Genomic DNA, 12,982 nt, shown 5'->3' with positions numbered 1-12,982 from the left:
GCAAACACCATCAGCTCCGCCATCTCCAGGGCCCAATAGGCTTGTTCTTGCTCAACACAATCCCATGGAAGGAAGCTGGAAATAGTAGCTAGCAGAAGGTCTAGGAAGTCACAGGTCATGTTGGCAAATACCTGGGATCACATACCTAAGAAGAAAGGTTCAGTCTGGGGGAAGGCTCAGTAAAGAGCTCATCTGAAGTGTGAGCACCTGGATTCGATCTTCTAAACCCATGTCAACAGCTGGACACGGTATATACCCCAGTGTAATCTCAGTGCTGGAGAGAAGGTGTATGTGCACGCATGCACACACCCGTGTACACACACACACACACACACACACACAAACACACGACTACAGTTTGAGAGATTTTGGTCTGACAGTTTCCTGTTGTTGGGGGCTGGTGGTGATATTAACCCATCATGGTAAGAGAGTGACTGAGCAAATCGTTTTCACTGTGACCAAGAAGAAATGGGTGAGGGCGGGGCACAGGTTCCCATCTCTCATTCAACACTAAGCCTTATTTACTCGGCTCCACCTCTTAGCCCAGGAGCTCCAGAGGCCAAGACCAAGCATTCAACACTGAGGCCTCTGGGAGACACTGCAGATCCAAACCAGCCAATGCTGCTGTGCCCTGCTGCTGCTGCTGCTGCTGCTGGTGGTGGTGGTGTGTGTGTGTGCGCGCGTGTGCATGTGTACATACACTGAAGTCCCCACTAGGATCCCATGTCACACATTTGAAACTGAGGCACAGAGACACTGAGAGGTTGCCCACGGATGTGACAGCTGAAGTGGGGTGGAGATCTGATGGAAACCCAGATGAAGCAGCTGTTGGAGGACTGGACAAGTAAGAGAGCCAGCCTCTTGAAGAATGGGAGCTGTAGTTTGGTTTGGTTTTGCTTTTGTTTAGTGGCAAAGTCTCCTTATGAAACTTGTGATGTAGACCAGGCTCGCCTTGACCTTGTGGCAGGGCTCTGCTTGCCTCTGCTTCCCCAGGACCAGGGTCACAGAATTGTGTCACAGGCCCAGCTTAATGGAGTTGCACTTCTTTGTTCTGTGGCAGGACTTGAGTGTAGAGCCCTGACCAGCCCAGCACTCACTGTGTAGACAGGGCTAGCCTCCATCGCGCTGCAGTCTTCCTGCCACTGCCTGTGGGCCCTGAAACTGCAGCCACGTGTCACCAAGTCTAGCTGAAAGCAGCTACTTTTTGCTTCCATTTCACAGAAAACGAAAATGGAACCAGAAGTTCCTGCCTCTAGAGCTGACTGAAATGAGTGAGGCGGGTGGAAGGCCCTGGAGTGGCAGACCGCTCAGTGGAGTAGAAGATGTGCCACTTGTGCCTCAGACAGGACCTGTAGCCTAGGCTGGCCTGGGACTTGGTGTGAAGGATAACTGACTTTCTGGTTTTCCCACCTCCACCTCCCTAGTGCTGGGATAGTGGAGTGTTGGGATTACATCCCTTACTGTATCACACCTGGTTTCTGTAGCCCTGGAGACAGAACCCAGGTCTTTGTACTTGCTAGCTAAGCACGCACTCTAGCAATGGAGCCACATCCACAGGCCCCTGAAGATTTCATTTTGAGAAGAAAAAACATTGAGTGTAAATGCCTTTGCAACTTCCCAAGTCCCTGAGGAAGTCCCTCCCCCACTTGCCCTGTGCCCTCAACAACAGGCAGTTAAGCAAGTGAAGCAGAGAACAGACCTCAAACGCCACCTTGGCTAAGTAGGCCATTCTCATTCCCCCAAGTCTCCTTCCTACTCAACCCGAATCAATTTGGAAACCTTCAGCTCAGAATTACCCAGAGCGCTGGAGGCAGCCTGGCCAGCAAGGAGCCAGCCCCTGGGGTGCAAGGGCACTCAATTAAACAAGGGAGTTACTGATTAAGCCCTTGTGGGCCCTGGTTTTTTCATGCCCAAGTGGCTGGGCGGCCAAGAGTCCGAGCTGGAGCAGGCTGAGGTATAGAATAAATGTTCTTCACGCACCATTAGGCTCTGTAGGGAGGGGCAGGGTCGACAGGTGGGTGCATTTGTAGGATTTGAGGCAGTAGTCCAGAGCAGGCAATAAAAAGTGGGTTGTTTGTTTGTTTTAATTGAAAGGGGCTTTGCTACCCTGTTGGGTTTGGCGTGCATGTTTATGTATATGTCTATATTTTACCTATTTCTGAAGTATATATTGGGAAATGCAGCATACACATGCAAAGATTTCATAAAATCTAATCTTGTTTTTAAATGTGTGTGCATGCAGGTATTTGTATGCTGTGGTGTGTGTGTGGCTATCATAGGATAGTATGTGTGAGTGGTTTCTCCTTCCTCTATGGGTTCTGTGACTCAAACTCAGGTCTCAGGTCTTCAGGCTCACACAGCAGGTGCTTTCACCCGCTGACCCACCTCACTGGCCCTGACTTACACACTTTTATAAGTATCCAAGTCCTAGTAGCCGGTTTACTAGACTATGACGGCTATAAACCCCTCTGTAGGCTTGGATCGTCTTTGACCTTTGCCTGTTCATGTGTATTGTATAGCAGTCGTTTCTTCTTTCCTCCTAACTGGGAGGATGGTCTTGGCTGCTGTTCTTTGGGCACCACCCATCATGGCCTTGGAGACAGGATCTCTTCATGTCCTAGAGCTGGCCAAGTAGACTGTGATGGCTGCTCAGGGAACCTGAGCAATCCTCTTGTCTCCATTTGCCCAGCCCAGAGTTACAAGCCCACGGCATCATGCCTGTTTTATTTGGGTTTTCAGCCTGGGTTCTAGGGATCAAACCCCTGCAAAGCAAGCGTGCTACCAACCGCCCATGTCCTCAGGCCAGTAGGCTGCTTTCTTCCGCCTACTTTAAAACTTCTGGGTGTGGAGTAGCCATGCTTTCCTCCAGGGCATTCCCCCATTTTTTCCACTCTTACCGTATGCTTTTGATTCATGAATGCTGCTGTGTGTAGCTGAGGCTCACTCTACCTCTGAGTGCCACAATTGCTTCTATCCCACTTGATTTCCACTCCTGCCACTGGCAGTGCCAGGGATGGGATGAGCTTTATTCATCATAGTGTTTCTCTCAATATTCTTCAGCGTGTCTTGGGTGCACATGTGGAGGGGTTTGTCTAGTTCACCATGCCTGTTTCTATGCTTAGTTTTTAAAAATCAATTTTTGTTGTAACATAAAAACTTCCTTTAGTCCAGTACAGAGAGTAGATGACCCAGCAAATAAATAAATGCTCTATCTTTTACTAACTTGTCTTGTGCCCGTGGGCATGCGGAGGTCGGAGGAGCCTGGTGTTGCTCTGCCGCCCTCCTGCTCACACAGCACTGACTGGGCTGCCTCTGCAGTCCCTCCAGGCTTGCAGTGCTGTGAAGACACCATTGAGAAGAGCATGTCTCTCTTTTGCCTTTCAGATGGTTCAGAATTTCCAAGATGAGTCTTGCTTTATGCTCAGCACATTGAAAGGTAAGCCCCTCCCTGCTTTCCTGATAGAAGTGTGGTCTGTGCTCCCTGTTGTCAGAGGATGGTGGGTGGCAGGTGACATCTGCCTGGGCAGGGTCTCTCCACAAGATGCTGAACTTGGAGCAGCCTCTGGGAACAAGAAAAGCCCAAGCTTTCTCATACTTAGTCCTGGCCATGACAGGATGAGAGGCATCTCCAGGGAGGCCTGGGCATTTGTTCTTCGTGGCCATGGTGCTGGAGCTTTCATAGATGGTCTCTGGGAGCCCAAGCAAGGACTCCAATGGCAAGCAGAGTGAATCAGGGGCTTGGAGAGTCCATCGGAGCCAGATATCTTGAGATAGTGTCAGGACGCCTGTCCTCTGCTGAGAGTGAGCCGACATACCAGGAGTTGTGTTTATTTTTACATGGCAGAGAAAGACAAGCTGTGACTCTTCTTAGAGCTGGGAGAATTGGGTGGGCTTCATCAGAACAGAAGGCTGGGGACCACGGGCTGGCTCAGTGGATAGAGCATACATTGCTGTTGCGGGAAATCCAGGTCTGGCTGCCTGCACCCATGTCTGGTGGGTCACACCCACTTTTTACTCCAGCTTCATAGGACCAAAGCCTCTGACCTCTGCAGGCAGTTCATTTGCACATATACACATACACATGCATAATTAAACCTGAAACAAGTCTTAAAGAAAATAAAGAACAAGAGACGGGATCCCAGACGATGCTGCTACCGCTTCCTGCCCCATTCTGTGAATCTAGGCTATGTCAGTTAGCCGTCTGATACTGTGGACATGCCCAAGATAACAAACAATGAAGACAAGTTTGTCTGGGCTCAGTTTTGGAGGTTTTAGCCCATGGTCAATTGACCCTGTCACATTTGGACCCATGGCAAGGCAGTGTGTGAGGTTGGTGAACTGCTGTGTGAACTGCTCTGCTTAAGGAGGAAGAACTAAGACCCAATGTCTTCTTTGAGGTCACTTTCTCCCACTAGGCTCCACCCCTTCAAGGTCCTACTGTCATTCACTAGTGCTATAGGCTGGAGACGAAACTGGTCCCAACATCAGCCCTATCCTGAATATAGCACAGACAGTGGATCTTACAGGCCTCTGAGCCTGAGCCATAGCACTGTCGAAAGTCATAGTTTGCCTGTGCCTCCTTGGGCCTAGGGTCATGGTGAGAAGGCTCATTGTAAACACCAGAGTTCCTGTGAAGATCACTCAGTTGATGTAGTGCTTGCTATGCAAGTATGAAGATCAAGTTCAGTCTCCAGAATCCATGTTTGTTTTTAAAAAACTGGCCATTAGTGGTGCATGCTTGTAACCAATCCTAGCGCTGGTGTGGCAGCCAGGTGGATCCCTGGGTCTCACTGGCCTGCCAGCCCAGCTTACTTGGTGAGTGAGCTCTAGACCAATGACAGACCTTATCTCCAAACACAAGATAGATAACTCCTAAGGAATGACACCTGATCTGTCCTTTGACTTCTTCACAGGTGTACACACACACACACACACACACACACACACAAATTATGTAAGACAAGACAAATGTCTGGTTGAAATCCCTGCTTCTATAAACATGGTTTTGTTCCTGTCTTAATACACGCTTTCACGCCTTCTGGGACACCCAGGTTCCACTGCACCCTGTCTTCCTGTGACACACGCCCACGCCCAGTGTTTCTCTTGCAGCAGAGAGTGATGACGGCTACCACATCATCCTGAAGTGTGGACTCTGAGCAGCCGCGACCTGCACCTGTCCCCACCCCATGGACCCCTGGCTGTAGAAGTCACACCATTGTCAGCTGCTGTTTGACCTAAGGAGCCCAGACCAGGAAAGCTAATGACAGCCGTGGACACCAAGTCTGCCATGCAGAAAGCCAGCGGCTGCCCTCTCCCTTCTCTTGGCTTTCAGCTTTCTAACAGTTCCTTGTTGTATCCCAGGCAGACCGTGGGGACATACAGCTCTGACACCCTGACCCTGTAGATGGCAGCTCCTCAGTTGGTCCCTCCCGACTACCTTATGCCTCCCCTGTTCTGCACCTTCTTCTTGGGCCACTGCCTTCATGGCTAGCTCTGCCAACCAGGGACACCTTGCACAGCTCTCCTACTGACGTCCCTCCCAGGTGACCCTGGTGGTGACCTCTCTCCTGTTCTTGGATGAATTACTAGGACTGGGGCTATTTATTTCGTGCCTTCCACCTCTTTCTCGGTTGCCTTGTTTCTAAGGATTTGCTCCAGTCAAGCCTAGCGGCCTGCGCACGTCTCTGCCTTGACTTGGTAGATTCCACAGTGCACCTGTGTGACCTCTCGTGGGCACTGTGTTCACTTCATTTTCTGTTGCTATAATAAGAAACCCTGACAAAGGCAACTAAATGCAGCCAGGGCTTCTTTGGGCTCTTAGAGTGTTAAAGTCATAGATTCCATACGCAAAGGATGCAGAGGGGAGAGAGAATTGTGTGTGAACAGGAAGTAGTACAATGTTACAAGCCCTCAGTGTCATATGTCCTCAGACAACACCCCCAGCTGGGACCACATGTTCAAATACACGAGCCTATAGGACGTGTTTCTCATTCAAACCACACATTCTGCCCCATGTGACCTCTCTCAGAATGCGAGAGGAGATAGCACAGAATTTGCTCACCAGCAAAGCAAGATAAAAACAATGATTCCTCTTGGGCTGCTACAGTGTAGAGTACCAAAGAGGTGTGGATTGCCTTGGATCCAGTGACCTTGACCATCAGTTTAGAACTCTGGCTTGGAGTAAGCTCAGTAGACCCCTTGCCTAGCAAGTATGCAATAATGGGTACCATCCCAGTACTGCAGCAGGAGGGATTTGTGGAATTCCTTTTTTTTTTTTTTGATTTTCAAGACAGGCTTTCTCTATTTAACAGTCCTAGTGGAACTAGCTCTTGTAGACCAGGCTGGCCTTGAACGCCTGCCTCTGCTTCCCAGTGCAGGAATTAAAGGCGAGTGTTGGGATTAAAGGCTTGTGGAATTCCCTTGAGACAGCCTTGGTTGGTCAGATCTCCTAGGGGAGGCGTCTTCTCTGCATTATTCTAACATAAGAGCGTCTTTTCCCAATTATAGGTGTCTATTTAGGGTACTGTCTTGTTGCTATGCTTAAGTCACCTTTTTTTTAAAAAAAATTATTGATTTTTATTGAGCTCTATATTTTTCTCTGCCCCCTCCCTTCCACTCCTCTCCCCATCTACCCTCTCCCATGGTCCCCATGCTCCCAATTTACTCAGGAGATCTTGTCTTTTTCTACTTTCTACTTCCCATGTAGATTAGATCTATGTAAGTCTCTCTTAGTGTCCTCATTGTTGTCTAAGTTCTCTGGGATTGTGGTTTGTAGGCTGGTTTTCTTTGCTTTATGTTTAAAAACCACCTGTGAGTGAGTACATATGATAATTGTCTTTCTGGGTCTGGGTTACCTCACTCAATATGATGTTTTCTAGCTCCATCCATTTGCCTGCAAAAATTCAAAATGTCATTCTTTTCTTCTGTGTAGTACTCCATTGTGTACATGTACCGCATTTTCCTTATCCGTTCTTCGGTCAAGGGGCATTTAGGTTGTTTCCAGGTTCTGGCTATGACAAACAAAGCTGCTATGAACATAGTTGAGCACATGTCCTTGTTGCATGATTGAACATCCTTTGGGTATATGCCCAAAAGTGGTAGTGCTGGGTCTTGAGGAAGGTTGTTTCCTAATTTTCTGAGAAATTGCCACACTGATACCCAAAGGGGTTGCACCAGCTTGTACTCCCACCAGCAATGCAGGAGTGTTCCCTTCACCCCACACCCTCTCCAGCATAAGTTGTCATCAGTGTATTTGATCTTGGCCATTCTTACAGGTGTAAGATGGAATCTCAGAGCTGTTTTGAGTTGCATTTCTCTCATGTAAGTCACCTTTCTTAACTACGGGGCATCTGAGGACTGGTAGCTGTGGACTGAGGACTCCTTCCTAATTCTCGTTCCCCAAAGCATGGTGAGCCCTCTGACCACCAGAGCTCTTGTGGGATACACTTCTAGGCTCAAAGGTCGTCAGGTTTTTGGCAAACATTGTTTTATAGGGAGAGGAACTATTCTTACAGTGAGGCTGGGCTCTCTATCTTTTGGGAGTGTGTGGGTAGGGCTGATAGCTTTGTTGAGATGTTAGGAAAAGTACTTAGTTCCTCTTCTTGAGGAGTTGCCCTGTGTTTCCCACATAACTGCACCTGTTTGCCTTCCCACCAGCAATGGATGGTTTGAGTTTCTCTGCCTCCGTGCTCCCTCTCCCTCCTTCCCTTTCGTGTAGAGTTCAGTCTGGCCTCAAAGTCACCAGGCAGGAGAGGGTAATAGAAGGTGTGACCCTCCTGCCTCTGCACCTAATTTATTCAGCACTGGATGGGATCCAGGGCTTTGTGCTTGCTAGGCAGGTGCTCTCCCAACTAAGCCACTTTCACTGAGTAGATCTGCAGTATCCTGCATGTGTCTTGTATTTCTCGGATGGCTAATGATGTCCAACCGATCTTCACGTGTGGATTGGTCATTATGTCGTTGAGGAAATGTCTGTTCAGGTCCTTTGCCCATTTTTAAAATGTGCTGTGTTTTCATTGAATTGTCAAAATTTGGGGGAAATTCTAGGTGAAGTTCTTTATCAGATTTTCTCCATTCTGAAGGTTGTCTTCACCATCTTAATGATGTTCCTTGAGGTGTACAAGCTTGTAACTTGGTTGGACTTGGTGGTATGCACCAGCACTCCCAATATTCAGAAAGCTGAGGCTCCCAAGCTCAAGGCCAGCTCAGTCTACATAGTGAGACCCTGCCTCAGAAACAATTATTATTTTAGGTTGTGATGACCGAGTTTACCTATGTCTATTGTGCTTTTGATGTGGATGCTAAGAAACCATGACCAAATGCAAACTCAGGAAAATCAATGTCTGTTTTCTTCTAAGAATTTTTGAAGTTTTAGTTGTTAGTATGTTCTCTGTTTCAGTTTAAATTGGTTTTTACATCTATGTCGTGTGTGTGTGTCTTGGGGAGGGGTTCAGTTCCATTCTTTTGCTTGCGAGCATCTGCTTTTTTATCCCTAGTTACTGAAAGGCCTGGACTTTCCCGTTGCCCAGTGCTTTTGCTGAAGGCCTCTGCTTCCTGGATCTCTCTGGGATGGTGTAGTCTCTGCTGCTGTCTTCCTGGATCTCTCTGGGATGGTGTAGTCTCTGCTGCTCTCTTCCTGGATCTCTCTGGGATGGTGTAGTCTCTGCTGCTGTCTTCCTGGATCTCTCTGGGATGGTGTAGTCTCTGCTGCTGCCTTCCTGGATCTCTCTGGGATGGTGTAGTCTCTGCTGCTGCCTTCCTGGATCTCTCTGGGATGGTGTAGCTGCTGCTGTCTTCCTGGATCTCTCTGGGATGGTGTAGTCTCTGCTGCTGTCTTCCTGGATCTCTCTGGGATGGTGTAGCTGCTGCTGTCTTCCTGGATCTCTCTGGGATGGTGCAGTCTCTGCTGCTATTCTCTTCCTTCCTCCTTCTTGTCTGCGTCTGGGGCTCCTGCTCTTATAGTCACCTCACTACCCTGTGTTCTCTCTGTCCTTGTCAGCGGGGCTGGGTGACACTCCTGTTCTGCCCACCTTTCCTGGTGCACGACCAACCCTTCCTACTTCTAGAGGAAGGTCACAGCCAGTCATTTCCATGTTTCCACATTTGCGTGAAGAGGTAACTAAGTCACTGTGAGACACTGGAAGGAACAGAAGTAGATTTTGGGCCTCTGACCTTCAGCCCATTGAGGTATCTGTGACCACTGTACCCAGGTGATAGTTCTGCATGTTCTACGTGTGCCACGTGAACAGAGACTAAATTTTAACTCTAAGAAATGGGGGTGTTGATACCTTTCTTTCTGAGTTCCAAATCAGGTCTAAATGGAGAGCAAAACAAAATAGCACGCCATAGAAAGGGCAGATGGTTGGGAAGTTCTAAGTCTTGTCTTAGGCTCTGTGTTAGTTATTTTTCTCACTGTTGTGACAAAATGTCTGACACAAAGCAGAGTAAAGCAGGAAGGGCTTGTTCTGGCTCACAGTCGAGCATGCAACCCATCCTGGCAGGGAAGGTATGCAGCAGGAGCGCCAGCCCAGAGAACTTCAGGGTGGGTCTTTCTACCTCAGTTAGCTAATCCAGAAGACACCTCACACACTTACCATGACCAAGAAGATGGTTTTCCCAGGGGAGATTGCCTCTTCGCACTCTGGATGCCTGGCTTCTGATTTCTCCCAAACACAGGACTGCATAGTTTTTCTTGCTCTTGCTTAGTAAATTAAAAGGATAAAAATGAAAACCCCTCACAGACATACCCAGAGGTCTGTTTCCATGGTGATACCAAATCCCATCAAGTTGATAAGATTAATCATTGTGGGGGTCTAGAAAAAAGTCAGGTGTTGTCCTAGTGACCTCTTACCCAGTCTGCCTGGAGCCCCTGAGCAGAGCTATTAACTTAGAGATCCTTACCGGGGAAAAAGCAGGAACCCACAAGCCTGTCACTAGTTCCTAAGTCCAGCGTTGCTTCAGGGGCTGGCCCAAGTGACTGAAGTTCTGAAAATCATTAACATGTTAGTGGAAGAAATAGAAAGGCTCTTTAGCTGTTGTCAGTGGAAAGTTGAGGTTGGTGGGGGCATTGGGAATTGAATGTGGGCACTGTCCTAGGAACACTGGAGGGACGGGACCAAAAGTCAAGGGTCCCAGGCTGCATCAGGAGTGACTGTCTCCCTTTATACAAGGTGAATAGTATATCCCCTTGGTAGAGTGTTTGTCCCTGGGCTTGAACCCCAGCTCTGCCCCCCAAATGAACTAAGAAGCACTGACTTGGAGACCTCAGAACCTGGAAACAGTAGGTGAATCTGAGTGGGGTCAAGGCCTTAGCATTATTTCCCATTCATCAATGTCAGGCAGTAGGCAGGTGACCTTGGCTTGTCCTGGGCGTGTACAGTAGCACCAGTGGTGTGACTGCTCGCCCAGCCCCAGGTCTTCCCCACTGACTGCAGCTACAAGAGCGCGTGCACCTCTGAACACGGGTGCTGCTGTCATCCAAGCTAGTCTACTTGGCCAGTATGGAAAGTTCTTACCTTTTTTCTCCTTCACTTCCCTTCTCTTTATCCCTTAAAGACAGGGCCACTGGGCCCGAGAACCAGTAAGATCTTGGGAAGTATCCTGGTTCCCTGTCAAGGCCAGTTCCATTTATGAGCTCCCCAAATCCTACCAGTCTTAATAGAAGATCCTGCTGCAGTCCCCGCCAGCCAGACATTTCTGTAAACCCATGGTTAAGCACTGACAGACCCTGGCCTGCACCATCAGAAGGGCTAGAGTGATGGGATCTCTGCTCCTTTCCTTCCAGGTAGCACCCCCACCCTTCTTCATATTCACAAGTCAGTCTATTATACTAACTTACTGTTGTTGGAATTGCTTATGTTAAATCATGCAGGACTGGGGTGTGGCTCATGGCAAGAGTACTTTCCAACTGTGAGGCCTGGGTTCTATCCCCAGCAGCATACATCTGTGGAGAGCTGGGTGTAGTGTTGCAAACCTGGAATGCTGATCTAGTGGTGATGCTGGGACTGGGGAAATACAAGTACTGTGATTGGTTTGAGGCCAGTCTGGGCTATTTTAAAAAATAGAATTTTGTTTTTTCTTGTGCCAACATAATTTTACCTCTTGTCCTTTAAATACTGAAATATTTACTCCCTAACCCCTCCTTTATATTTGTAATGTTTTGTTTTGCAGTGATAGGTAGCAAACCTAGAACCCAGGGTCTCACACTTGAGGCAGTGTTCTAACACTGAGCTAGTTCCTAGCTCCTGAGATTGAACCCAGAACCCAGAACCCAGAGAGTCTCAAGCATGCAAAGCAAACACCCTGCTACTAAGCTTCACACCCGGCCTCTCTCTTGGATTATTTAAAGACAGTCTCAGGTGTTAAGGACTGTCTTAAATAACAAATGCATTTTGTATAAACTTACAAGTAGACGGTATATTCAGAGAAGTCTAGAATGCTCCTTGTCTTCTGTGTCTCATTCTGTGTCTCGTTCTGGAAAGTTCTGAACCTCACTTAGCTTCCACGGACTCTGCCCAACCCCTCCATGGGAGTACAGAGGTCTCTTCCTCAAATGCCCCCGGCTACCTGGAGCCCTGCTCAGCCTGTGTCATGGTTCCCTGGCCAGGGCTGGGTAGAAGAAGGACTTTTTGTGCGGTAGTCAGTCACGAGCTGTAAGGGGTGGCGCTGGTCTGAGCTGCTCACTAGAGCCTGTCCTGGAGCGGGCAGGCAGTGTGCTGGTCCCTCTCTGCAGGGTTGTGAGTGCCTGGGCACCTTCCTGCCTCCCTTGGACCCGGATTTCTTCTAGGTCTGTTCTTGCAGGACAGTGTGTGTTCTCCAGTGATGCTCTGTTGTTTTCTTTTTTTCCTTGTTTTTTTCCGCCTGCCTCTGCCTGCGGGTGCACTCCCACTGCCTGACGGCTGTGTGTCTTCTGCAGCCCTTCACAGGCACTCAGAACCCCCCCTCCTGTGCTCCACTTAGACAAACCTGAGCTTGCCCAATGAGGAAACCATTGAAAAGTCAGGACAGACCCGGGTCCTTACACTCCAGCAGTTTGAGCATCCTGTTTCCCAACTCTACAATTCCGATGCCAGGACTCATGGGACAGGTCACATTCAAAACATGGATCCACTATAAACAGAATTACCCTTGGGCCATGTGTACAGCATATGCAGAAACACGAATGGGTTTTGTAATTTAGATGTAAGTCCCATCCCCAAGATAAAAACACATTATGCATCAGTAGCTCAAGATCCAAACCCACCCTGATCTTAGAGTTTGATCTGGAATGAACAGCCTGCAATGGGCTAGGCCAGGATGAGTGTCTGTCATCCAGGCCAGGTCCCATCCAGGCCCTGTCTGTTAGGTGTCCTGAGGCTTTGTCCCTGGGCTGGTAGTACTACTGGGGAGAGCTTTATGGGGCTACAGTACTAAAAACAAGCAAAGGGGGCTGTCTCATTCACTGACCCATCTTCTGCTGGGTAGAAGTCTTGGTTATTTGCTGTGTTCTTTCCTGTCCATGCTTTAAGTGATTCTCTCCTGAGGCATACCTTCTTCCTTCAGATGGAGTGATTATTTTCTAATGGTGGTGGGGGATTTTGGGGAGTGGTCTAGGTCCGTCAAACGTGTGAAACAGGTCATGGGGAGGTGGCCATGGAAACCCAAGTTGTCATAATGCCATGTTGTTTTTGTACCTGAAATAAAGCATATTTTGCACTTGTAAATGAGAAATCTGTATGTGGTCTCTGTGCTGCGTAGAATGCAAATAAAACCATTTGTACTAAACTGCTGGGGCTGGGGTCTCAAGTTACTTTGTTTGCTGAACTGTGGCAAATGAATTCAGTATTGTGGAATATTGGAGACACAGTAGCATTGGGTACAGCCATGCCTCCCCTGTGCTCCACCCTTAGTGTCCTTTAGAACTGGAAGTCAGTAGCCCTTAAACACTAGCTCCCCACCCCTTAGCAGCTACCACCTGCTGCATGCCTGACTCTGTAAACTAGGG

General features: G+C 48.5%; 1 protein-coding gene across 1 annotated transcript in view; it reads left to right on the top strand.

The window, feature by feature from the left end:
- The window catches only part of Tfcp2l1 (transcription factor CP2 like 1), a 58,743-nt gene extending 45,981 nt beyond the window's left edge, over positions 1-12,762 (top strand). The window contains exons 14-15 of the mRNA XM_087906603.1: positions 3,385-3,436; positions 5,110-12,762. Of these exons, the coding sequence (XP_087762729.1) occupies positions 3,385-3,436; positions 5,110-5,156 (99 nt within the window). The 3' untranslated portion in view covers positions 5,157-12,762. The remainder of the gene's footprint in view (positions 1-3,384; positions 3,437-5,109) is intronic.
- The last annotated feature ends 220 nt before the right edge of the window (positions 12,763-12,982 follow it).

Source organism: Myodes glareolus, chromosome 5, assembly GCF_982192425.1.
Source record: "Myodes glareolus chromosome 5, mMyoGla1.1, whole genome shotgun sequence".
Classification (NCBI taxonomy): Eukaryota; Metazoa; Chordata; class Mammalia; order Rodentia; family Cricetidae; genus Myodes; species Myodes glareolus.
Note: the sequence above shows the minus strand (reverse complement) of the source record. Positions and strands in the feature narration are given on the sequence as shown.